The following is a 25,160-nucleotide window of genomic DNA, read 5'->3' as shown; positions in this document are numbered from 1 at the left end:
TCCAACTCTGACAAACCAACGGCTCAGCTGGGCAGGAGGAAAACTGTGGAAGGGAGGTTGGCTCCTATGACTCTCTGGAGAAGAGAGGGGTATTGACTAAAAGGTCTTTGGGCCTCTGCAGGCTGTGCTGGTGAGGGGAATAGCTTTATTTGGGGTTAAGTGTGATCAATTGTCCTGAGGGAAGAGCCTGAAAGGGATCTGAATATGGCAATAGGGTTGTTTTATTTTCTTGGCTGGTGAGGAAGATGCCAGGGCCCTCTGGGACCTTTCTGAATGGAACAAACGATGCTACCCAAATATGACTCTGCTTCCCTGCTGGAACTGGCTCAGTCCAGCCCTCTCAAAACAAAAAGACTAGAATCAGGCTGATGACCATTGATTTTTGTCAGCATCAAGAGGTGATTTCTTGAGCGTGGGACTACCATTTGCTTGCTTATGTGGGGCTAGTACTTGGTCCGCTTAAAGGAAGGCATTGACAGTTTATACCAGTGAAGGTCCCAGTGTCCTTCTTCTAGATTATGCCAGCCCTGATTAGCATGACCCCCCAAATTATGTAGCTGACAGCCCAAATCTTCTACAGCAATTTTAGAACCTCAGAGAATGGCTGAAATTCACTGTTCTTTCTCCCAGGAAAAGATTTATCACCACAGAGGTAGCCAAGCCATTCTAAATCTAGTAAATCTTGTCTTCAGAGCGAAGAGAAATCCATGCAATGCAAAAACATGTCTTTGCCTGTGAATGATGGCAGCCTGGCTTTACAGAAGGTCAAGTCACTGTCAGAAGACAGTGTCGGCTTAACAACAAACTGTTCTGCTTAGAGTAGGCTGAGAATACAGTAATAAAATGTGACTGACTGAGCCCTCTGCCACTACTACCCCACTGGAACTGCACTGGTGTTGAATTGTGGGTCTTGTCTGTTCCTGCACAGACACAGCCCAAGAGTCACTGAACCCAAGATCCATTATTTACTTATTTATTTATTTAAATAAATCCTGGTAGCACCTAGGCACTCCAATCAAGGCCTTGTTTGAGGCATTGCACATACAGACAAAACTGTTTCAGTTCACACATTTGACAGCATAACAGGGAGACAAACTAGACACATAGGTGCAATGGATATGAAGAAACTAAATAGAATTTAGCAAAACCCCATTTTCCTTGCCTGCATTGAACATGCTTTCTCTATACTCCACAGGAAATATATTCCTGGCCCAAGCGTCACAAAATTAAGGCAGCTGACATGTTCTGAGGTGCAGTCCAGACTAGTGAGGGGTTGTCACTGCCTTCCCTGAACATCCCAAGTGTTGCAAGATAGAGTTAGAAATGTTTACAAGCAAATAACAGTAAAAAAACACTTTCTAGGCACTAAGACTTAACCAAACAAGCTGCAGCTTTTGTTTGAGGTAGTTTATTTTACCACTCTTATTTTCATCAGGACGGCTGACCAACCCCGCTGGTCTGGATCTCCCACAAAGTCCAAAGTGCTCAGTTCCTTTGTTGTCTTAGGTGAAAGAGAACTTGGGGTTCTTCACGCCTTTCATTTATAGTTAGGCAAGCTTTCCAGACTATTGTATCCCTGTCACGGAACCTGATTTTATTCTCTGAATCTCCAAATTTAATGTCCCTTAAAATGATTTGCTTACACAATTAGACATAAAAATATGAAAATGTCACAGCATGTTTTTACTGAGAAATTGCTTCCTTTCTAATTTTTGTCAATTGTAAAATCAGTTGGAATATAAATATTGTGCTTACATTTCTCTATATAGTGTATAGAACACTAAAAATGACTTGTTATTGGTATGAAATTTTAGTTTGTATGGACTTTGCTAGTGCATTTTATGTGGTGTGTTGTAAAATTAAGTAACTGTCTAGATGTATCCCCTGGAAGACTTCTGCATACCCCAAGAAGAATATGTACCCCGGTTGAGAACCACTGGTTTAGTCAACTTTTGAAATGGATTCTTTTGACAGTTACTCTACAAAGTAAAGTTTGTTCGAGCTCCCGGAAAGGCAGCTTACGAGTATTGTGGTGAAGGAAGCTCCATGCTGATTTCTTCTCCCGCTAGGGTCTGCGAAAAGGCAAATTGTTGTGTTTCCTGCAATATCTTCCTCTGCTGTGACACTGGATGTTTACCTCCTTCCCTTATTAACTTGATAGTCCTGTTTATCTTATGTATAAATTGAACTCCCATTTTCTCCTCTTAATGTACCTTGTCAGTGGCAGAATCATGCCTTTGTGTTGGGTGGGGTAACTAGTTTTGCCTGTCAGACACATTGGGTAGCATAATTCCCAATATGTTTGTAACTTCATATTTGCCTACTGTATACACACCACATAATATTAACTAACTGTATGCTGTTAGCGTTCCACTGATATTTTACAAGATACCTTTTTGAAATAAAGCTTATGATATTATGTACTTGTGGAACAGTGAACTGGTCAGGCCAGGTGACACCACCAGATATCAGGGAGCCCCTTTCCCTCTTGGGATGTTCTTAGGGATACAGCAGTATAAGTTGTGTTTTCTTTCAATTAATCTGACTTCCTTGTTGTTGTTGTTAGGGATGATAGCTATCGTGTAATTGAATAGTCGTGTAACTGCATGAAGTTTTAGTGGTTATACAACTATTCAATAGTCCCTGCAGGCGGGGCCGGCAGTCAGTGTGCTTCTGGCTCCACTTCCGGGAGGCCCCTGCCACCTCATGCTGTTGCCTGTGCATCCAAGGCACCACTGTGGGGTGCCAGGCAGGAGCCAATCCGCAAGGGGAGCCAGTTTAAAAACTAACTCTCCATGCAGACTGGCTGCCTGCTGGCCCACGCTCCTACCTCTGATACAGGGTCTGAGCTCCCCATGGACAGAGGCAGCAGCACGGGGTGCAGGGGAAGCTGCTATGAAGCAGCCTCTGTCTGCAGCGGGCCTGAGCTCCCCTCGGACAAAGGCTGCTCTGCATCTCATGGAGCCACCTCCCCTGCTCCCCCACCTCTCCACTGCCTCTGTAGGAGGCAGCAAGGGGGGACAGGAGGATCCATAGGAGCCGATATGCACGAGGAGCTGGCTTGAAAGCCGTCTCTCCATGTGTATTAGCTGCAGCCTACCCCCTTCACCCTCCATTCTGCTCCCTTTCTATCAGAGGCAGCAAGTGTGGATGCGGGGGAGGCAGATCTAGTGCTTGTGGAGAGCCTGCTTTTAAGCTAGCTCCTCCCGGGCACTGGTTCCTGTTTTCTCCCTCCCTTGCTGCCAGAGGCAACAAGTGGGGGGGCGGGGAAAGGGGGTAGGAAATGTGTGTAGTTGACAAGCTTAATTGATAAGCCCAGGTTTATCGGTTAATCATATAGTCCTCTACACGCTGACATCCTTAGTTGTTGGCTTTCTCTTAAAGTACAGGGCCTATATATGTTAGTCCATGGAGAGCTGAAATCTAGGTGTAGCACATCTGTTCTGGAGTGCTGTTATGCTTCAGCCACTCAAGACATTGGAAAAACAATCGTTCGTTAAGAATTCTCTGCTGTCAGAGATAGAAAGGTATCTGTGAAATCTTGTAAGTGTTGCTGCTAGAACTTGCAGGACAACATTTTAGCGGGCATGCAGGCACTTGATAAAGATACAAAAAGAAAAGATATTTTAAAATCTAAACTGTTTGCCGTTCACTTTCCATGGTATTTGAAATACTAATAAATACAGAGAAAAATGTAATCTGCATCCAATGTATTTAAGTACAATGAAGTCAGGACCTTTGGGGGGGGGGAAAGGTGTGTGTGTGTGTGTGTGTGTGTGTGTGTGTGTGTGTGTGTGTGTGTGTGTCCCCGTCCCTCCTCTTGATGTCTTAGCGGGTTTTATGTCCCCCTTGTATTTTATGGGGTCTTGTATTTTAATTTTCTATGTAGTGTGTTTTAAATATTTTGTAAGCTGCCTGGAATATTCTAAATAAAGGGGCAGGGTAATTTTTTTTAATAATAATAATTAATATTAAATAGCTTTCATTTTATTTTTATATATCTTTTGTGTTTAGTTTTTCAAACACTCCTTATGCTGGCATTAGGTGTTATTTGGTCAGTGTGTTTATTAGGGATGTTAGATATCATGTAATTGGTCATGTAACCACATGAAATTTTAGTGGTTACATGGCTATTAGATGGTCACCGGGGATGGGGGCAGGCAACCAGTGTACTCCTGGCATCATCTCAGGGAGCCCCCTGCTACCCTGTGCTGTGGGGGGTGTTAGGTGGAGCTGGTCTGCGAGGGGAGCCAGTTTAAAAACCAGCTCCCCGCATAGACTGGCTGTTTGCCACCCCAAGCTGCTACCTCTGATACAGGTTCGCAGGGGGTTCAAGCAGCCTCTGTCTGTGGGGTGCTCAGACCACCTGCGAATAGGGGCAGCTGCTCCAGAACAGCCTCTGTCTGCAGCAGCTGCCCTCCATCTGTAGGAGGCAGCGGGAGGAGGTGGTGCGGGGGGGTCCATCGGAGCCTATATGCACATGGTGCTGGCTTTAAAGCTGGCTCCCCATACCTATCAGCTCCAGCCTGTCCCTGTCGCCCTCCATGCTGTTGATGATCAGAGACAGCAACACAGGCGTGTGGAGAGGCAGGTGGATCTGGTGCTCGTGGGCAGCCGGCTTTTAAGCTACCTCCTGGGCACCAGCTCCCACCCTCCCCTTGGTGCCTCTGATACAGAGGTAGAAAGTGGGGGGAAGAATGCATGTAGTTGACAAGATTTAACCAGTAAGCCTAGGCTAATAGATCAATTGTGTAGTCATCTACACCAGTGTTTCTCAATCAGTGGTACGAGTACTCTTAGGGGTACTTGAGAGAAGTCTGGGGGTTACGTCAACACAACTGAAATTTGGAGAAAACTGAATTTTTGTTTTAAGTTTACAGCATTTTATTATTTTTGTACTTTTTAACACTGGAAAAATTTCATCGCCTGCCCTGGTACAATTAAGTTGCTCAAACAAATGTGTTGCAATGGTAGAAAAAAAATTGTGTGTGTCTGAAAACTGTAGGTACTGGGGGTACTTTAAAAAAAAAAAGGAGGGGGGATATTTGATTTAAAAAAAAGTTGAGAAACACTGATCTACACAATGACATTCCTAGTCTTCATCTGTAGCTGTCTCTGTTGAATAACCAGCTCATTAAGTGGAGGTAGGGTATCAAGGTATAATGTAATCATTAAAGTGGTTTGTGTGAATCCATTTCTTAACCAATAGATTAAATATTAATGAATCCACAAACCCAATTTTGAGATGGAGCAGACCTAGCTTAGATTGTGAGCTTTTGAGGTGACATGCCGGTGGCTTGAGTCTGAGTTCTGGTTTTAGGTGTGCTGGGCTGGCAGAGCCTGGAAGTGCTGTGCAGAAGATAGAAGGAAGTATCTTTGCTACTCATGAAGGACTGATAGCCTTGTGTATAAACCTCAATTTTACTACGTTGGCAGCTTTTTAAATTAACATATTAGCGCACTCAGTTGCTTCTACTATGGTAGTCAGTGCACATGCTGGGAGTTGTTAGTGTAGTTAGCAGTCAGGAGGTCTGGGTTCTAGTCCCAGATCTGCCCCTGAATTGTTGGGCAAGTCCCTTCTCTCTGGCCTGTGTTCCTTCTCCTATCCGTTTGGTCTGTTTTGGGTGTAAGTTCTGAGGCAAGGGCTGCCCCACTGTATATTTATAGAGTTATATGTATATTTATAATATATATTTATATTTAAACAGTGGGGCTCCAATTCTGGAACATCCTGGTGATACTGTAATACAAATAATAGCAACCACCCCAACCCCCGCATGGGAAGGGAGAATGCAAGGAACCTTCTCCATTACCTGAGAAAAGGCTAGAGACAGTTGCAGCAACATATGGGGAGGAGAGGAGAAAGGTGTGGAGTAGTGGTGGGTTTTTTAACAGATTAATGTTTGGCATAGTCAGTTTTGGCTGACTTGGGCATCACTCTTCTTTGCCATGATGCTATCAGCAGTTTCAAATGATTAACAAATGAATTACTGCATTCTCAAACAAGTATATTTAGATAAGTGCTGGGCTGGCAGACATGTATATTCAGTGTTTCTTCTGAAAATAAAATGCCTAGTTCAAAGAGAGCTGTATTGTTCCTTTTCCCCTACCTCCTTTCTAGTTAATTCAGTTGGACACTGAATTATAAACAACCTGTTCAGTGGACACTTTAGTTATAACACCATCTCTCTAGGGAACTGGTCTTATCGTGTTCTTTTGCATGGTGCTTTTCTCACTGTGTTGTCTAGAGCACTTAAGAAAAATGGCCTAAAATTGAATCTACTGCATTTTTTAGTTTGAGCTACTGTGTTTGTCAGTTGTTTTCAAGAAGGGCAGATTGAAGCCTCTCTCGATGCCTGAAACTGAGCCATTCAGGAATATTCAAGCTTCTCCAACCCCTGAGGAACATTTCAGTGGAATAGAAATGAAGACGAACACTGCAGTGCAGCCTGCATTTCTCTTTATAAAATTGTAGACAGATGAATGCTCAGATACAAAAATCCTTTTGGGGGTGCTGGAGAATGTTCTTATCATTGTAAGAGATGCTGGCCATTGTAGTGTTGATTTCTGAAAGGCATAAATACACCCAGGGGATCTAAGCGGTTTCGAACAAGGGAGTTTGCTGGACCAAATTAAATTAATAGGCAGCAGGTTTAAAACAAACAAAAGGAAGCTTTTCTTCACTCAATGCAGAGTCAATCTCTGGAACTCCTTGCCAGAGGATGAAGTGAAGACTAGGACTATAACAGGGTTAAAAAAAGAGCTAGATAGATTGATAGAGGTTAGGTCCATCAATAGCTATTGGCCAGGATGGGTAGGAATGGTGTCCCTAGCCTCTGTTTCTCTGGAGGTGGGTGATGGGAGGAATCACAGGAAGATTACCTGTAGTGTTCCCTCCCTCTGGGGCTTCTGGTATTGGCCACTGTCAGCAGACAGGATACTGGGCTGGATAGACCATTGGCCTTACCCAGTATAGCTGTTCTTATGGACCAGAGGAGGTCAGTGCTCCCCTGCTAGCCACTGGCTCAGCTCTCCGGACTCCCCTCAGGGCTGTGGGACTCCCTGCCCTGCTGCCAGCCCCACTGCCACTGAAGCTTCTCGGGGCTGGAGTTTCCTGGGGCCGGCCCATCTGCTGCCAGGGCTCTTTGGTCCAGCAATATCTGTCTGACCAGAGAGTCCCTCATTTGAGAGGGTCAACTTGTAGCTCCTTTGTCATAGATTAAGTATTTCCTTTTAGTTGTGTTTCAAAATTGCCAGCCCCCACTACCTTATTTCCCTGACTTTTTGAAATAGAGTGAAATGTTTCCTTTCAAGATTATTTAACATAAAGGAATTTCTGTTCCTATATATGCTCATTATGGATGGTTCCTACCATATCGGCTTGAATTTAGTCAAGAACTGGGAGGCACTGTTTATCCTGGGGAAAATAAGATGCATAGCTTGGTTGCTAGCAGCTGACATATAAATGACTTTTTCTAGTCTGTTTTCAGATACACAGTCCACATGCCCTTGTGCTGGGTAGGGTAAATTTCAAAAAGGAAAACTCCATGATCTTGTGCTGGGCAGGTAACTGAACTTTCACTGGCCAGCTAGTGACTGAGCATATCTGATGCACTTTCTCTGGGGAAAGAGTACGTTTTGAAAGGCAACTCAGTCTCTGTACTAGCCATGTTACTGCTGCCAAAAGTGCCAGGCCTGTCTAATGGGCAAACACCTCTCCTGTGGCCACAAACATGCCAGTGTGACCCTAACTTTCCATTATTGTGCTCTCTGTCCGCAGTGGAAACTCAGGATGTAAAGAAGATCCCATTGTTTGTTTGTTTATGTATTTGTGTGCCTGATCATAGCACCGATTCTAGAGTCCTCCTCACAGGTTTTTGAAGGGCTTTAATCTTTCTGTGCTTTGGATGATATTGAAGTGTGGCTGGGTATCCACAGGTCAGCACAATGACTTCTCCAGCTTTTTACCTTAGGTGGCCAGGAACTGAAGAAACAAGTAACCAACTTGAGCTTCATTTGCAGACCTGAGTCATCTTCTAACTTAAATCACGAGAGAATGAAATTGCTAGTCTGGACTCATCCTGGCCTACTTGTTGCATGTTACAAAACAATCATATAGCACAGCTCAATAAGGCTTCTTTGCTCAAGAGATTCTTGGAAATATTAAGGTTTGTGTCATTCCAGGTTGAGAAAACTGTGGTGGGAAGGAAACTCAGGATTTGTAATGTCAGGGTGCCTAGAAGGCCAGCATTGGGGTGATCTGCAGGAACTTAAGCTAGTATAATTTTTTCTGTACACAAATAATGGGCTCTGCTTCCCAGAATCTTAAATTAACTTCAAATCAAGCAAAGCGCCAAATGTTCTATGTAGGAAATACTCACAGACCTGAATTATTCCAGTCGGAAGTGATATGGTAACAAACAGTCCTAGAGAAGCTGGAAGAGTTGTGAAGCTGTCCTGCTGCTTGTGATGTCTCTTGGCTAGTATCTGCCTTAATTCAACAGCTATCAAGGGTTACTGCAGTGACTTAGAAAAAAAATCCTTTCCATCTTCCTGTTTTTTCTCTCAAGGACTGCATGCTTACTGTTCTGTCCCCTCCCTTCTCCACTTTTACTACGCTTATTGCCACTGCTATAATGTTCCTGGAGATTTCTGTCCTGATTTAAATGGTTAAAGTTGAGAAGTTAGTGCTGGTGAAAGGAGCCAAACTTATAGGTTTGTGAACCTTAGCCACAGAACAACTACAGTAAGACAGTGCCTTTTTACACCTTCCTATCAGTGTACATCAGTCCTAACATGGAGGGATTACATTGAGTCGCTATAGGAGAATTCACTGTTTTCATTAATTTTTCAGACTGTTGGCAGACGTTGCCATTAGGGATGTTAAATTGAGATTAATGGGCTAATTGAATAGTTGATGCAATTTACATCAACTATTCAGTTAGCCAATAGGGCGCCTGTGATGGGGCCTCCCGCCCTATGCCTCTTCCGAGGGGTGACACCCCACACACTGACCCTCTCACCAGTGGTCCCTGGTGGCTTAGTCTACCATCCAGCCTCAGTCTCAGGGGCAGTCCGGGCCTATGGCCCAGGCAATATCTCCTTCTCTCAGGGCAGTCGGGCCCCGGCGGCCTAGTCACTCCGGATCAGGCCCCAGCAGTCTAGTCCATATAATAGTTGGTGCTTCCCCTTCCTTGAGATCACAGGGGTGGGGGTGGGAGGGCTCGGGCCCACCTTTTTCACCAGGCCCCAGCCCAGGGCCATATTGGTGGTGGGCACATTCCCAACCACCAGCTCAGCGGGGAATTCCTCCAAAACACACCAAGCTCACTGGGTTGCCTTCTGGCTTCCTGACCTTAGGCTACTTCCTACCCCTCTCCAGTGGTGTAGGGTATGGTTTGGTGTCAGGCTGCTGCTCCCTCTGGCTGCTGCTCCTGGATTAGGGCAAGAGCAGTTCCCCTCCCTCCCCCCTGGGTGGCCAGACCCAACTAACCAGCTTCTCTGGCCTTTATACTAGGTCTGTAGCGTGAGCATGCTTAGCAGGGTCATGGGGGAGGGACCTGCTCCACCCAATAAGCCTGTCCTCCACCCCCTTGGCCAGTGCAGGGTTGGTACACCCTGTCACACCTTTCCCCTTGGAGGTTCCCCAGGTTGTTCCTCCTCCCCCCTGTCGGGAGTGTGGCAGGAAAAGAAGTGGGCATTCGCATGCACTTTCCCTGGCTGGTGCATCACTTGAAACAAATATAGCTGCAGGGACAAATACCAGCACATAATTCGTGCGTTGGAGTCTTTCACTGTTTGTAGCCACTTAAGTGGGGTGTGGTCTGTTGCCAAAGTAAAAGAACTGCCCAACAGGTAATACCTAAGGGCCTCAATGGCCCATTTCACTGCCAACTCCCTTTCTATTGTGGAGTATCTGGTCTCGCGGGGGAATAGCTTGCGGCTTTGGTAAAGAATAGGGTGTTCTGCTTCGTCTGCCTCCTGGGCCAACACAGCCCCCAAGTCCACCTTGTAGGCATGTGTCTGCAGGATGAAGAGCTTCGTGAAGTCGGGCTGGGCAAGGACAGGCTCCTGTGTTAGCTGGTCCCATAGGGTTTGAAATGCCATCTTGCATTCCTGACCACTCCACCTTTCGGGGTTGTTGATTCTTGGCCACGTCAGTCAGTGGGGCAGTTATGGTGGAAAAGTTAGGGATAAACCGGCGATAATACCCCATTAGCTCCAGAAACTGTCACACCTGCCGCTTCGCAGTAGGTGTGGGGTAGTCCTGGAAGGCCTGCACTTTATCGATCAACGGCCGCATCCTCCCTTTTCCTACCATGTATCCCAGGTATGTCGCCTCTCATTGGCCCAGGGATTGACCGTCAGTTCAATCTCCACACGGCATTTCAAAGCGGCAGCACCATGCGGGACTTAGGGTCTGGCCCAAGGCTCCACATGGCACTGCTGCTTTGAAGCACCCCATCCTCTTCCCCCACCCCTTGTTGCCTCTTTCTTATAGAGGCAGCAAGGGGGGGAGAGCAACTATCCAACTAGGGTGTCGACTATCCAATAAGCATTTGCTTATTGGATAGTTGATTAGTTATTTACATCTCTAGTTGCCATCCTAAAGTGCCAGTTGATAGTTACTAAGGTGATCTTTTCTAATGCGGCCATCAATCCTTTAGAAACTGGGCTGATACCATATGTAGAGAAAGAAGAGGGCAGCATGTCCACTAAAGGATCATTATTTAGAGTGACATGGGAGGAATATAATGCACAAGATAGCAGCTCTGGGTGCATTTTAGGGTTTTGTTGTATATGAAGGGAGCAGTTCTAGCAATCTTTAATAGCTGTAATTAAAGAGAGCAGGAGCCTGCCGTTTTTATGTCCCTCTCCCTGTAGCCATTTTATCCTACCTTATGTTTTCAAGCTGTTTGCTTAATCACTGTTCAAAACAAGAAGTACAATGTGATGGCTGGGAATGCAAAGATAAGGAGCTATCCAAATCCCCTCTGCTGGAATGAAGATATACTGTCGTTTTTTTAAGAGGCGGTTGCTTTGTGAAACAGGGTTAAAGAGGCATGCATAGGATGCACAGGATGTTAAGTGGGAAATAACAGAGGACAGAATGCTTGATTAAGTCACTTCCTTCCAGGTTCAGTCCTCTGACTGTTACTGTCTTACACAATAACATATTTCCGTTTTTACTGCCACATGCTTCCCATCCCCATTATTCCAGTGGCCCAGTTCACAAGCAGATGTGTGCCTCTCAGTTACCATATTGCCCTCTGAGGGAAAATGTCTTTGTCCATTTGTGTGATCACTTCCTGTCAAGGTAGGCCAGCACTTCCTGCTTGGGTATTTATTTATTTGTAGTTACATGCATTGCAAACTGTGAGCCTGATTTTCATCTACTACGGCCAGAGTGGACTAAAGGGGCATTGGAGTAAATTTGAACGAGGGCTTCTTGTGTTTTGTTTTTTATCTTAAATTAAAATTAAAAATACTGGGAGAGACAGAGAGTTTCCATCCATTTGTTGTCTAATTTTCAGAGCTTTTAATGAAATGCTGGTATGCAAATTAAGCCTTTGATTTTTACTAATGTTCTTGTGAGTATAGGGAAATATAAATGTTCAGGGTTTATCATCCCACCAGCATGGTTTAGCATAAAGTAGGAGTCAAGAAACCTGAGTTTTTAAAAAATACATCATTTTTAATTTTTATTTTGCTGGTATTGTACATGTATATGATACAACTTGATACTTTCAAGTTTATTCTAGGACAGTGATATGGGCGGGGGGGGGGAGATTGAGTACTTAAATGTCAATCCAACTAGATTCATTTTCATTAATTACATTTTAACAAGATTAAAATGTTTTTCCTAAGTTTGTTGAAAAATAATGAAGAATTTGTTTCTAGTCCAATTCTACTGCTCATTTAGGAATCAGTCTTTCAATTCAATTCTTGTAAGATTTGGGCCCAACTCTGCATTTTTGAGCAAGGCACATAATCTGGTGGTCTTTATCTGTAAACAGAGATGATTCTTTACCTACTTTAGGTGATGTGTGGATTAACTGGTCAGTGCTTATAGAGCACAGTGGAAACATACAACACCAAAGTACTATGTGTTATTGTATATTATCATTAATAAGACAATTAGAGTGGATTATGTAAACCGTTTTTCTATTTCCCTCCAAATACTTCAAGTCAAGCTGTATGCCACAAAACTTTGAACAATCTTTTCTATTCCTAAACAGATTAAAGGCTTCATCATGTGAGGTGCTGACCACTCCTGCCTTTATTCCCTTAAACATGTGAGTAGCCCTGTTGACTTCTGTGGGGACTACTGGTGCTTATTTGCTCTGCTGCATGGGGCCCAGAAACGTTCAGCACCTTGCAGGATCAAACTATAAGTGACGCTGCGCAGAATTAGAATTTGGTAGAATCTCAAAGATAATGAACACCAGAGTTATGGACTGACTGGTCAACCAGACACTTTGTGAAACCAGAAGTAACCAACTGGGCAGCAGCAGCAGAGAGATGCAGACACAGTAAGCTCTGTCCTCTACCTGTATTGCATCTTAAAGACTGGCAAATCTGGGTTGCTTGTGCTCACATCACCCCACTCCACTCCACTCCACTCATGGGGCAGCTATTTAGAGCCAGATGTTGGGCTGCCAGCCCAAGGCAGACAAAGACATCAGAGCAAGAGCAGTGCTGGCGGCTGTTCAGCTTCCAGGAGAGGATGCAGCTCCGCACTGGTTGGACATGCCTCACTCCCCAGACTGAACAGGGAGCTCAGTTGCTTCTGAATCCTGGCCTAGAGTGTCAGCCACTGAATCTGGAGCCCAAACTATGTCTTGTTCAGTGTTACGAACATTTCAGAATTATGGAGAACTTGCATTCTTGAGGTGTCCATAATGCTGAGATTCTACTTATTGCTGCACAGAGTTTGGGAAAGAGCTGTGCTTCCAGGTTGGGAAGTGTCACAGATGGAAAAAGGAAACTTGCAGTTTCATCCACATCCTTGACTCACATTAATGCAGCAGTGGGCAATACATTTTTAATGGGGGGGGGGCACTCCAAGATTTTGGTAAGTGGTCAAGAGCTGCTTTTCTGTGGAGACAGTGTGGGAGCTGAGATGGCAAGTTGGGTGTAGAAAGGAGTTTAGAATAAAGGACTGGGGTGCAAGATAGGGATGTATTAGTGTAGTCGACTAACTGGAAAGCAAGAGCTTATAGGTTAATGCTATAGACTACACGCATTTCCTTCCACCTTCCCTTGCCAGTAAATTTTTTAGCAGGCTGACCAGCTGCCTGGCTCAGTCCTGGCTCATGCCAGGTCCACGACATACCCCTCCTGTGGTTCTGCATTTAAAGTGTATTAGGAGCCAGGCAGGCACGCAGTCCGGCTCAGTTCTGGCTTGTGCTGGGTCCAGGAGCTCAGATTCCCCCGCCCCCCCCCCCGACATGGGCTGCTGCCACCCTGCACTGCTGCCTCTTTATCAGAGGCAGCAGCACAGGGTGACCGGCAGCCAGTCCGCAAGGAGAGCTGGGTTGTAAACTGGCTCCCCTCGCTGACCAACTCCCACTTAGCACTCTGCACTGCTGCCTCTGATACAGAGGCAGCAGCACAGAGTGGCAGGGGGCTCTCCAGGAGTGAGGCCAGAGTGCATAGCCTACTGGCCATGCCCCCAGGGACTATAGAATAGTCGACTAACCGATAAGAATTCATGAGGTTACTCAATCAATTAACCGATACATCCCTAGTGCAGGAGGGAGTGAGAGGTACGAGAGGAGTTTGGGTGTAGGAAAGGGTTATCAGCTGGGGAAGAAGCTTGGGGTCCAGGATGGGTTTTGGGTGCAGGAGAAGATTCTGGCCTGAGGGAGCACTGTGGGAGGGCGTACAGGATCTGGGAGGGAGTTGTGACCTGGAGGAAGTGGGGAGAGGGAATACAGAGTTTTTGGGTCATCACCTGGGACAGAGGAGGTGGGGTGCCAGAGGCAGGCTGTGGCTGGGAGGTGCTTACCCAGCCAGCAGCTCTGCATGAACCTGAGACAGGCTCCATGCCTGTGAGCTACTCCACATGGCTCTGCTCCAGGTGTGGGTAAGGAAGGGAAAGTAGTAAGGAGGCTTCATTTGTTGCCCCTGCCTTCAGCAAAACTTCTCAACTCCTATTGGCGGGAAATTGGGCAATGGTAGCTGGGGGATTTTGCTAAGGGGTGGGGACAACATGTGAAACTTTCTCCTCCCTGCCCAGCAAGCAGGGCAATTAGCAGCCTGCTGTTTAAAGCAGCTGCAGCTGCTCTGTAATAAGGGTGCTGGCAAGGTGGCATACTTGCTCATCCTTACATTAATGCATACTGCTAGTCTCTGCTCTGGAGAAAAGTGGGAGGAAAATAGATCTTGTGTGTTGTAGATTAAGAAAGAAGTGCATTGGCACTGCTGTGTGCAGGAGCTGAGACTTCTGCAGTTAAGGACTGGGAGCTGGTTTTAAGAAATAACAGGAAAAAAGCTAATGAAATCCCAGTGGGTCAGACTAGTGCTTGATGCATGGTACAGACCAGGCATTAAGTCACTGGAGTAGGAATAAAGAGGTAATGCTGCTTTGTATGATTCAGTACACAATGCTATGGGGGGGGGGGGGCATTTGTTTGTTTATTAGAATTCTGCAGTCCTCACCATTGTGGTGTTTTGGACCAATCCCAGATTGAGTAAATGAGCATTGAGATCTGTGACAGAGTGCAGGGCAACAGCAGCTGAGCCAGTAGCTTGATCAACTCCAATTAATTGCACCAGAGCACACTTGACTGTGGGAACTGCTCCCAAGTTAGTATAGGGTGAGCTGGGGGAGTTGGAAGACTGACTAATTTATTAATCTAGATGGTACAGAAGGAGTAGGAAGCACAAATGAGGAGGCCGGGAGAGACAAATGTGGGGGGAGGGGAGAGAAGAGAGTTATAGGCATGAGAGAGCTTGCTCATCCTTGCTTCAGAAGTTGAGGGGTGCATCCTACTGTTGGTATGTGGCAGCATAATGTTTAAAGATGATTGAGAGGTGCACTGTAAATAAAATGCAGGGGGTATTTTTACCTGAAGTTCTCCAAGCAATTTGTTATAAATAACAATTATAAGCAATGCTGACTATTCCCTTGTGAGGATTCCATTTACTAAGGGTATAAAGACTTGCTACAGTACATCTGTTGGTAGATGAGTTTAAAATATTTGGTCAAAAATGTCCATTAAGTGATAGACTGTTCCTGGTTGTTTTGGGAGGCTATCCAACCATTCAGAATAAAGTCTTAAAAGTTCTGTATTTCATTGGCTGCATATGACGTAAATCTTGGGAAACGTATGCCTGTGATGCTGACTGCAGGATTCATAATTATATTTTGGTTATTCCATTAGATGAAAATGGGCTACTGTATAAAACATACGGAGACTTACCACTGTTGAATTTTTATCTTTAGACATAGGTAGTGGCCTCAGTAGTGAACCAAGAACATGTCTTGTTCTCAACTCCACCAGTTGATTACATCTCTGTTCCAGGGAAATTAAATTAAACTACCCATACCATGTCTGTGCATTGGGACGCTGCATAGTCCTATTTAAAAAAAAAAACCTAATAAATTATGGAGTGTTCTCTAAAGAGGATGTTCTCATATTTAGAATCTTTTAAAAAATAATTAATATACAGTTTTGTTAAAGATTTTTCTGCTGATGTTTGAGAGCTTTCAGTAAAGGAGAAACTGACTATATACAGGGGAGTCATGCTGTCAAATGCACAAAGTAAACAAACAAAAAGGGTTCTGTTTTGTTTCTGAATTTAAAATCTGTTGTTTGTGTCTTCTGTAGACCCAGCACTTCCAAGCAGAAATGTGATTTATTTTTCCTAGTTGAGAATGTCTATTTAAATCTATCTGGGGTCCTGGAGGTGACTTTCTGTAGAATTGTTCTGTGGTATGAATTTTAAGATAGCTGGCACAGTCAAATAGTCTTAGACAAAGCCCTTGAGATGTGTCAGAATCCAGCCCTGGCATAACACTTTTAAGCAGGTCTCTTTTGTATGAAGACTTTGTTCCCCTCTGTAAGGGACCATGCAATCACTGGCACAGCACCTCCTGCTGGTCGCTCAGGAATTAGCTCTTCAGCCCAAGAGCAGCATCTGTTAGCTGGTCCCCTGACCTCAGTTACCTTTCTTGTTCATTCTCCACCACTAGTCAGATAGTGTCCTTCTTTTAGGGTACTGCCCTGTGGCAGCACCCATGCACACTGGGGTCCTCCCCTGCCAGGGAGCCCCAAAATCCTATATCCTCTTTGCCTCAGGGCAAAGTCTTCCTCTAGCACCTGCCTCAGGGGCAAACTGCAGTCTGAAATGGCCACTCATCATTGGTTAGTGGGTGGACCTACTGCCTTCTCCTGCCAGTCTCCCTAGTACCCCTCAGGCCTTGAGAGTGAGGCCTCAGCCTGGGAGTTTGCCTGGATAGAGCTACCCAGCTCTGGCTGCTCTTCCACATCCCTGCTGTCTCAGGTACCTGCTCTCTAGCTTACTCAAATCCTTCCTGTTCCCCAGCTGGAGCAAGAGTGTATGTTCTCCTCCTCCTCCAGGAACTCTATTATACAACTGCCCCAGCTGGGCCTTAATTGCCTCAGCTCTTTGCTTCACAGTTCCAGCCTTTTCCCAGGGTTGTGTTTAACCCTTGTTTTACCTGGAGTGGAGTGACCTGCCTGCTGCACCCTCTCACTCCATGCATCCTGCTCACAATACTCACTCATCAGTAGTCATAGTTACTTGTGGGGGACTAATCCCATGAGTTTAGGTGAGCAGGATTTCCCTTTTTATCTGTAGATGTATATGACAATTAAAAGCTTCAGGGGGTAGCCTAGTTAGTCTGTACAGAATAAACTTTTAAAAAAACAACAAATGGTCTGGTAGCACGTTATAACTAACAAAACAGGTAGATGGTATCATGAGGTTTCCTGGGCACAGCCCACTTCTTCAGATGACCGGAGTTTTGAGTTTAGGATGTGCAGACCCAAAATAAATAGGGGAGAAGGGAGAGGGAGGAAGGGGAAAAAAAGGAAGGCGGCAGGAAACAAGGAGCAGAAGGCATGAAAATATCAAAGGGAAAAGCAAGTCCTACTAAATGTTGGCTGTTATTCACAAGAGTGCCTTTGGCTGAAGCATGATGGGATTGACAAGGGCCTGTGAATGCTTGTATGCGTCTCTTCCCTTGCTAGAAAGATCTCCAGAGAGAGAACTTGGGGTGAAGAAAGGTGGGAAGAGTCAGGGCTAGTCCTAGACCTAGACCAAATAGTGCCCCAAATGCAACACATTCCCCCCCCCCCCCCAATTTGTTAAACTTTTAAATACGTTACAGCACTTTACCTGAAGTGATTGCCTGGATCATCTGCCCCTAAATCCAGCCCTGCCTGCAAGGTAAGAATTTGGATGGATCTTCATGTAGAGTTAGTCAGAGGAAATAGTTTGGAAAGAATTTTACCACAAGAAAAGTGAGAGGGAGAGAAATTGGGGGGGGGGGGGGAAGGGAGAAGAGAGGAGGGGACAGGAGAAAGAACAGAGACAGACTTGTGTTGATTCCTCAAGCTCACAATGAGAAAGCCAGGCGAGTATATACTTCCTTTTAATTAGTGCAGTCCTAGACAGATGCATCCTGCAGCTGTGGGGCTCTTCCTCCTCCCCAAAAGACACACTGTCTATATTTAGTCCTTTTGTTAAGTTTGTCTTTGAATACTCGCCAAATTCCCTACTCTGGTGGAATGTAAATTCAAGATGTTTGAATAACTGTGGCACTGGACAGTTGGGAGGCAGGGGAAACAAATGAGTCTGAAATGTAGACTTGGCAGAAAATTACCTTGTCATTCTGTTTCTAGGGGTAGAGAAAAGAGATGCTGATTTGGGATTTTTAGGGGTTTTTTTTGTTTTGCCTGCTGAAGAAAATGGTCATTGTTTTCAACTGAGAATCAGGTTCAAGTACTTTCCTACACTTGTATGTATGTGCAGCCTAGTAGTTTTAGTTCTGCTCGCACTCCAAGGTGCAATATAATGGTTTATGTTGTATCCCTTAAACTCTGATTCCAGATTTTTTCTGGAAGGTTCGGGGCAGTATTAACATAGACATAGAAATTGATCCTCAACCCAGGGATCAAGGAGCTGGGTGTTCAAGATTATTTCAAGGATATATGCAGGGTGTTGTCTACTTCACATCTTAAATCTCTAAGCATTATAAAATATTTGTATTTTAAAATCTCTGTTAATTTAGGTAGGGTTGTTTCCAAATTTTATTGAGCACAAAAGAGGTAGATTTAAAAACAAAAACCTAAATTCATTTAACTTAATGAAGAGTACATCACAAGTGCAGATTCAGCAATGTGTGTTGAAGGATCATAACATCTTGATAGCTCTTTTACATGGTGGCAGGGGAGAAAATCAATTCAGAGTTGTATAAGAAGAAAAATTTGTAATGGAAGCTTGACTTGGAAACAACAGTGAATGCTTCTGTGAGGCCCTTCCTGGGATTTGCTTTGCTGTACAGATGGGATGTTTATTCCTTTTAAAGTGTTTGCTTGTTTCATTATTCTTCTGCTCTTTTATCTCGTTTTTCTTCTGCTTTCTCTCTGCTCTTTGTTAGCACTGTTGCTGTCGCTCCCTCTTCCCGTGCTGCCTTCCCTGTTTTATTTTTTTACAACCCCAGGACATTTGTAGGAGAACTACCTTCCTCTCTAGCTTTTATGCCATCGCTTCCTATAAAAAGATGAAAGACCCCTGTCAGTAGTTCGGGGAATACATTGCAGCATTCTTGAGGCAGGTTGGCTCTTTCTTACAGCATCTTATTGCTTCATGCCAAAATAAATGTTTTGGGCTATATCTCTGTTTTCAAATCAAGACTGAGGGTATGTTTACACTTGCACCCTCTTCTGAGAGAGGGATGCAAATGCAGCTGAGTGAAATTGCAAATGAAGCGCGGATTTGAATTTCCCGCGCTTCATTTGCATAATTGCGGACTGCTGCTATTTTGAAATAACAATGCTGTGTTGATGCAGTTATTTTGAAAGAAACCCCTTCTTTCGAAATAACCAGTAAACCTCATTTTTTGAGGAGTAAGGATTATTTCAAAAGAAGGGGTTTCTTTCAAAATAACTGCATCTACACAGCATTTGTTATTTCAAAATACCCTATTTCAAAATAGTGACAGTCTGCGATTATCCAAATGAAGCACAGGAAATTAAAATCCGCGCTTCATTTGCAATTTTGCTTAGCTGCATTTGCATCCTTCTCTTGAAAGAGGGTGCAAGTATAGACATACCCTGAGATCCTGGTGTTCAGAGCTTTAAGCATCTGCAGCTCCTGTAGACTTCCTCTGGAGTTGTGATCAGCACCTCTGTAAATTGGTCTGGTACCATACCATGGTTGCTTTGCAGTGGACTACAGCACAGATGGGTAATTTTAATAGAGCATAGGTAGGCATGCTTCATAGTTCATGTTGCCATCTATTTCTGTCAGTTTTTCTTTCTAGTAAAGGGTTGCTCACAAAAAATGATGAAACCTCAGGAGAAGAGAATAAGTGAGACTTTCACCGGAAGCCAGTGTTAGCTCAGACTGAGTCAGCGATTAATTTCTCAACTGGACCTGGTTTCTGATCCCTCATTTGCCTGGCTGGAAGCATAGTGAAGAAGATACGTTGAGCTCCTAAGAAGAGTATTTCAAATCACTTGAGCAATCACAACAGCCAATTAATAACTGCAATATTAAATTACAGCACACAGTGGAATTTGACAAGCATTTGATTGATCCCCATTTCTGGAAGGATCAGACTCTGTGGGAGATACAGTAGTGTGAAACAACAGGAGATGCCTGGGCCTACATGAGGGACATGGAGAAAATGAGGTTAGTGAGAAGGGAGAACAGTTCCATTGACATAAAGGGACTTTACATTGGACTTTCAATTTAGAGCGCAGGAATTAAAAGCTGTCAAATGCTTTGCGCTCACCTACCAGCAGAGCTGCACTGGCCAGTCATGTACTCAAAGGCTACATTTTAGCCATAGGCTATTGGAAAACAAAAATTATTTCTTGCCAGTTGTGCACAATTTTCTCATTTGCAAGGGATGACTGAGGAGACGAACTTGCTATTAAATCTCATAAGAACATAAGAATGGCCATACTGGGTCAGACCAAAGGTCCATCCAGCCCAATATCCTGTCTGCCGACAGTGGCCAATGCCAGGTGCCCCAGAGGGAGTGAACCGAACAGGTAATGGTCAAGCGATCTCTCTCAAGCCATCCAACTTCACCCTCTGACAAACAGAGACTAAGGACACCATTCCTTACCCATCCTGGCTTATAGCCATTAATGGACTTAACCTCTATGAATTTATCTAGTTCTTTTTTAAACCCTGTTACAGTCCTAGCCTTCACAACCTCCTCTGGCAAGGAGTGCCACAGGTTGATTGCGCTGTGTGAAGAAGAACTTCCTTCTATTTGTTTTAAACTTGCTGCCCATTAAATGTGCCCTCCATGCAGCACAAGTTTATTGGTCATGTAAATTCATAGCCTCACTTAATTTTAAGAGAACCACCTAGCAAGTTAAACTAGCTGTCTTGGTTCATTTGGGCATATCACCTCCAGCCTTTCTGTCTGATCTGAAAATATTATTGTCCTCAGACCATGGGAGTTGATTTAGTTGCTGGTGTCTAGAAGCTGCTCTGTGCCTCTCTGAAGCTCTTTAGGTCCTTGGGTAGAAGGTGTAATAGCTGTGCTAGATGCTAGTGTAGGCTGAACATCTGACATTGACATAGTGTTCAGCAGAGGAATTATGAGGGCAGAGAGTGGACTCTTGCTTCTCTGGCCTCAATTCATGCCTTGAGGGCTCAGGTTGTAATGAATTTCCCTGTCCCATATACCCCTTGTGAGCAGTGTGTGCTCCCATCACATTGTTCCCAGCTCTTGCCAGGAATTCTTTAAGCTTATCTTGGAAGAAAGAAATGTTGTTTTGCTCCTCTCCTGTATCGCTGTACTTAGAGGAGTGAAAGTGACGAGGAAGACTTGCTCAGAGGCAGCGTTGGCACTGCACAGCATTCCAGCAAGAGAGAAAGGGTTTATCGCCTGGACTTCTAGTCACTGGAAAGAGACAGTGTTTTAATAGGGGTTTTGTGTCTGCGTCATTTCTGGTACATAAAGAGAAACCATAAATACTAGTTTGTACAAAGAAGGCAAAGCATGAAACCCAGCAGAACATTCAGGCTAATGGTTAACTTGTGTATTTCTACAATTTATTTTCCTCTCCCCTCACTTCCCACAAAACGACTTGCTTGTTCTGAATGTAAACACTGGCTTTTAGTATGTTCTCCCAACTGACAAAACTCTCCTTTCATGCAAATGTTTCTGTGTCTTTTGCATTTCTGATTACAAAAGCAAATATTCGGCACTCCAACAATACATCCTTCCAGTGCGGCTTCTTGTTTTAGTGTTTGCAAGCTGGTGCCTGTGGCTGGAAAATCCTTTGTGGTGTGGTGAAATATCTAACTAACAACTTTTCATAGAAATATGAATGTGCAGTAATGCAAAGTAACGATGTTAAATATTGAGTAATTAATTAATCAAATAGTTGATGCATTTTTGCATCAACTATTCGAATAGTTGATAGGGCACCTCTGCCTTTGAAGGGTAGCAACAGCCTTAAGGCTGTTGCTACACTTCAAAGAAGAAAGCGCTGCTTGGAGCCTGAGATGGCTGTTGCTATACTTCAAAGAAGAAAGCACCGCGTGGAGGCAGGGATGGCTCCATGCAGCACTGCCGCTTTGAAACGCTGTGAGGAGCCTGGAGTCAGGCTCCACACAGTGTTTCAAAGCAGCAGTGCTGCACAGAGAGTTGGCTCAATGTGGAAGTCTCCAGCTCCCAGCTGATCCCGGGCTCCACGTGGCACTGTCACTTTGAAACACTGCATGCAGCCTGAGGACACCCCGGCTGACCTCGGGCTGCACGCGGTGTTTCAAAGCAGCAGCGCCACATGGAGCTCAGGGTCTGGCCCCAGGCTCCATGTAGCACTGCCACTTTGAAGTACTCCCTCCCCATTCCCCCACCCCTCTTTCTGATGGAGGGCGCAACTAGTCGACAAGTTGTCCATATCCCTAATGCAAAGCTGCTGATTGTTGGAGTCCACTGTAAAGGAACAGACCTGTTCAGAGGAATCACTTTTTCACACCTTACACTGAAACAGACATTAATGAAGAAGCTGAAACAAATATTAGATAAAATAACTTTTTAATGACTAAGCTGCTGAGAGGAAACTCATGCATTGGCTTATTATTATATGTAACTAATTTAAAAATAGTGGTAACAGCCAAGGGGGCATTCAAGTAGTTTGGGACCTCTGCACTCTGCTGCAGGGCTCCCAGCAGCCCTGCTTTATCCGGTGCTGTGGCCTTGTCTCACATTTGGACTGATGATGGCAGAGTGCCCTTTTCTCTTTGAGAGATGGTCAATGGCATCCCCTCCCCCCGTAATGGTAGAGCATATCCACTTGGATGGATTAGGCTTGCTGCAATCTCACCCTGCCTCCTTCCCTTACCCCCCACCCCTCCCAGGTGTGCTCCTTTAGTGGACTCCCCATGGCAGTGGGTGTTAACTTCACCAGCCTCTTGAGATGAATGGGGCAGTTCCTTCTCTCAAACATTCTCAGGGTGCCTGCAAATTCAGGCAGACAGCACTGGCTCCTTTACACTTGGATCACATTTTCATGGTTTTCTTCACAACCACGAGAGCTGGAACTACACTTCTGTGAAAGCTGAGATTCTGATGTAGTCATGTGACTCCAGAAGCAGAGGCTCTAGGCATGGGCTTATAATTCTGTGTTCAGTTCAGCCCTATATGAAGCAGTTGTTTGAGTAAGGGAGGTTCTGACTGTAAGCCAGTCCAATGAACTAGTGCACAGCAGGTTGTTCCATTTCTAGAGCTGTGCCACTTTGGGCTTGTGCCAAAATTCCTTAGCCACTTTAAGTTCTCACGGCTTCACACTTCAAGAGTTTTTCCTCTTGACTTTCACATTCATTCAAAGTCAAACTGGCGGTGGCAATTCTCAAATGGAAACAGGAAGGCTAGTTAAAAGGAACTCCTGTACATTGCATAAGCATTTTTGAGGAGTGTTTGACTAAAAGAACTGTCAGGTGACCAGCTCTCTTGTTTGGAAACCAAAATGATGCTGCAACATTCCAAATTCAAAAATCTGTGTCTGTTTGAGGTGACAGTAAGGCAGTGCGCAGCTCTAGCAAGAGGCACCATCTGGCTAAGGTGCTTCACTGCAGGAGGAAGCACAGCACCCTTTCAGCCGGGCAGCCAAGGCTCTCCTATGGCTGTCACAAGATGCAGCAGGTGGCGAAGCAGGTAAAAGGGGCTGACTGGAAGTGCCCCCTCACTGGTCCAGAACTTTCTCCCACCCCCAGCACCATTTAGGGAGGACATGGTGCCGGTGCCCTTGCCCCTTCCCTCACATCCCAGCTCCCCCTCAAGATCCCTACCAGGACGCTGCTTGCTCTTCCCATCACTGTCAGGGAGCGAGAGGAACACATCCAGTCTGCTTGCATTCCCCTCCCTCCTGGATGGGGAGGGGAGGAGGCAGAGGAATGAGTGACCCACAATGTAACCTTTCCTCTCACTCCCTGACAGGCCAGGGAAGAGCAAGCAATGTTTGGGTACAAATCCTGGGGGGAGAGCCTTCAGCCCTCCCTAAATTATGCCATTGCCCCTTGCCCTGATTTCTGTACCTCTCCACACACCCCAACCTTCTGCGCTGGTTCCTGGGCCCCTGTCAGCCGACGGTCAGGGCAGTGTGTGTGTGTATGTTTCCGAGAAAAGGTTTAACGTCCGTGTCTTTACTGCTAGGACCGGGGTCCCATCGCAGAGGGTGGCCAGCAGGCCAACAGACGCCCCGAGTTTATAGGAAGAGCTTATTACACCTTAGATTTCAGCTGCTAGAATTCGTAATTCCTTCGCAGCGGGCAGCCTTGGGGAAAGACTGAAAGGTGCCCCAGTGGATTGTGCCACCTGGGTGTGACACAAATCCAAACGCCCAAGCTCTCCCTATATCTGTCCCTAAGACCGGCTGAAGTTCTTTTAAATTGTGCTTGGTTCTGTTACAGCAACTGAAGGAGTCAGGTTAAAGCTTAAACAGTTACAGGTTTATTGAGGAAGCTTATAAATCATATGGTTGCAATGGCTATTGTTCTATTTCTTAACTGTTAGCAAATATAGATCTTAAAAATGGTTACAAAGAAAATAAAGATAGAAAAATAGAAATAATGGTACCAAGTAACAGCTTACTCTTTCTATGTGTACACTTAAGACAGAGGACCACATCCAGGTACAATTTTTACCCCCTTCTGTGCCTCTCGACTCCAGCATGTCAGGCCAGGGCCGGTCCCTCAATTCCTAGGAAAGACGAAAATACGTCCCCATAGAACCTCGGGAGGTCAAACACCTAACCCGACCAGCAGGTAGAGGGTAGAATGACACTCAAAGTGAGTGTGTGCTGGACCTATCTTATATACCCATGGGGACAGTATTTCTCTTTCTTGTCTGTCATGCCAAATGGGGCTGGTCTGTCTTTTGTGAGACCAGTTCTTACAAGGGAGTTGTGAACTTAATTTACACTTGTAAGAGAGAATTGAGATGATTAAATTGGAATTACTGGGGGATTCTTTTCTCAGTGGGAAATTCCTCTCCCAGGGACTGTGTGTGTGTTCGAATCAACATAGGTGCCAGCCGGTGGCAGTTCTCGCAGCCTCAAGGCCAGCTTACTGCCTTAATCGCTCTCTCCTCATATCTATGTTTTCAGCTTCTCAGGATCAGATGAGCCAGCATAGACTATGCTGATTTTATTGCTCCTTCTCTGTCCTGTATGCTTCAGGAACCTCAGAGGGGCAAATAAGATGGATGTGATGGGGGGAAGGGGGTGTCTGTCTGGCTACAGCCCCTCCCCAATACCCATACCCCTAGTCCCTGCCCTGACTCCTGCATCTCCCTACATCTTCACCCTGTGCTCTGCACTCCTCCACTCACATACATTTCTTATAGATACTGTCATATCACAACCCTCCAAGCCATTTGCTCTGAGTCCCTCGGGGGGGGGGGGGGGGAGTTGTGTGATATCACAGTACCTGTA

At 45.1% G+C, this 25,160-nt stretch overlaps 1 protein-coding gene and 1 long non-coding RNA gene across 11 annotated transcripts in view; one reads left to right on the top strand and one right to left on the bottom strand.

The window, feature by feature from the left end:
* PALD1 (phosphatase domain containing paladin 1) overlaps window positions 1–25,160 on the top strand; it is a 209,710-nt gene that overhangs the window by 43,281 nt on the left and 141,269 nt on the right. For 2 of the 10 annotated variants that reach the window (XM_006122783.3, XM_075934977.1), the window contains exon 2: window positions 12,240–12,296. The exons of 2 other annotated variants lie outside the window; for them this stretch is intronic. In XM_006122783.3, coding sequence (XP_006122845.2) covers window positions 12,240–12,296 — 57 coding nt within the window. Of the gene's footprint in view, window positions 1–12,239; window positions 12,297–12,361; window positions 12,534–14,981; window positions 15,004–23,233; window positions 23,384–25,160 lie in introns of those variants that run through there. 6 more of the 10 variants (XM_075934978.1, XM_075934979.1, XM_006122785.4 and 3 more) reach the window with 5 other exon arrangements.
* Window positions 1–25,160, bottom strand: part of LOC112545731 (uncharacterized) — a 72,565-nt gene that overhangs the window by 12,514 nt on the left and 34,891 nt on the right. The gene's annotated exons all lie outside the window — the stretch shown is intronic.

Source organism: Pelodiscus sinensis, chromosome 8 (assembly GCF_049634645.1).
Source record: "Pelodiscus sinensis isolate JC-2024 chromosome 8, ASM4963464v1, whole genome shotgun sequence".
NCBI lineage: Eukaryota > Metazoa > Chordata > Testudines > Trionychidae > Pelodiscus > Pelodiscus sinensis.
The sequence above is the reverse complement of the archived record's forward strand: the minus strand, read 5'-3'. Positions and strand labels throughout refer to the sequence as shown.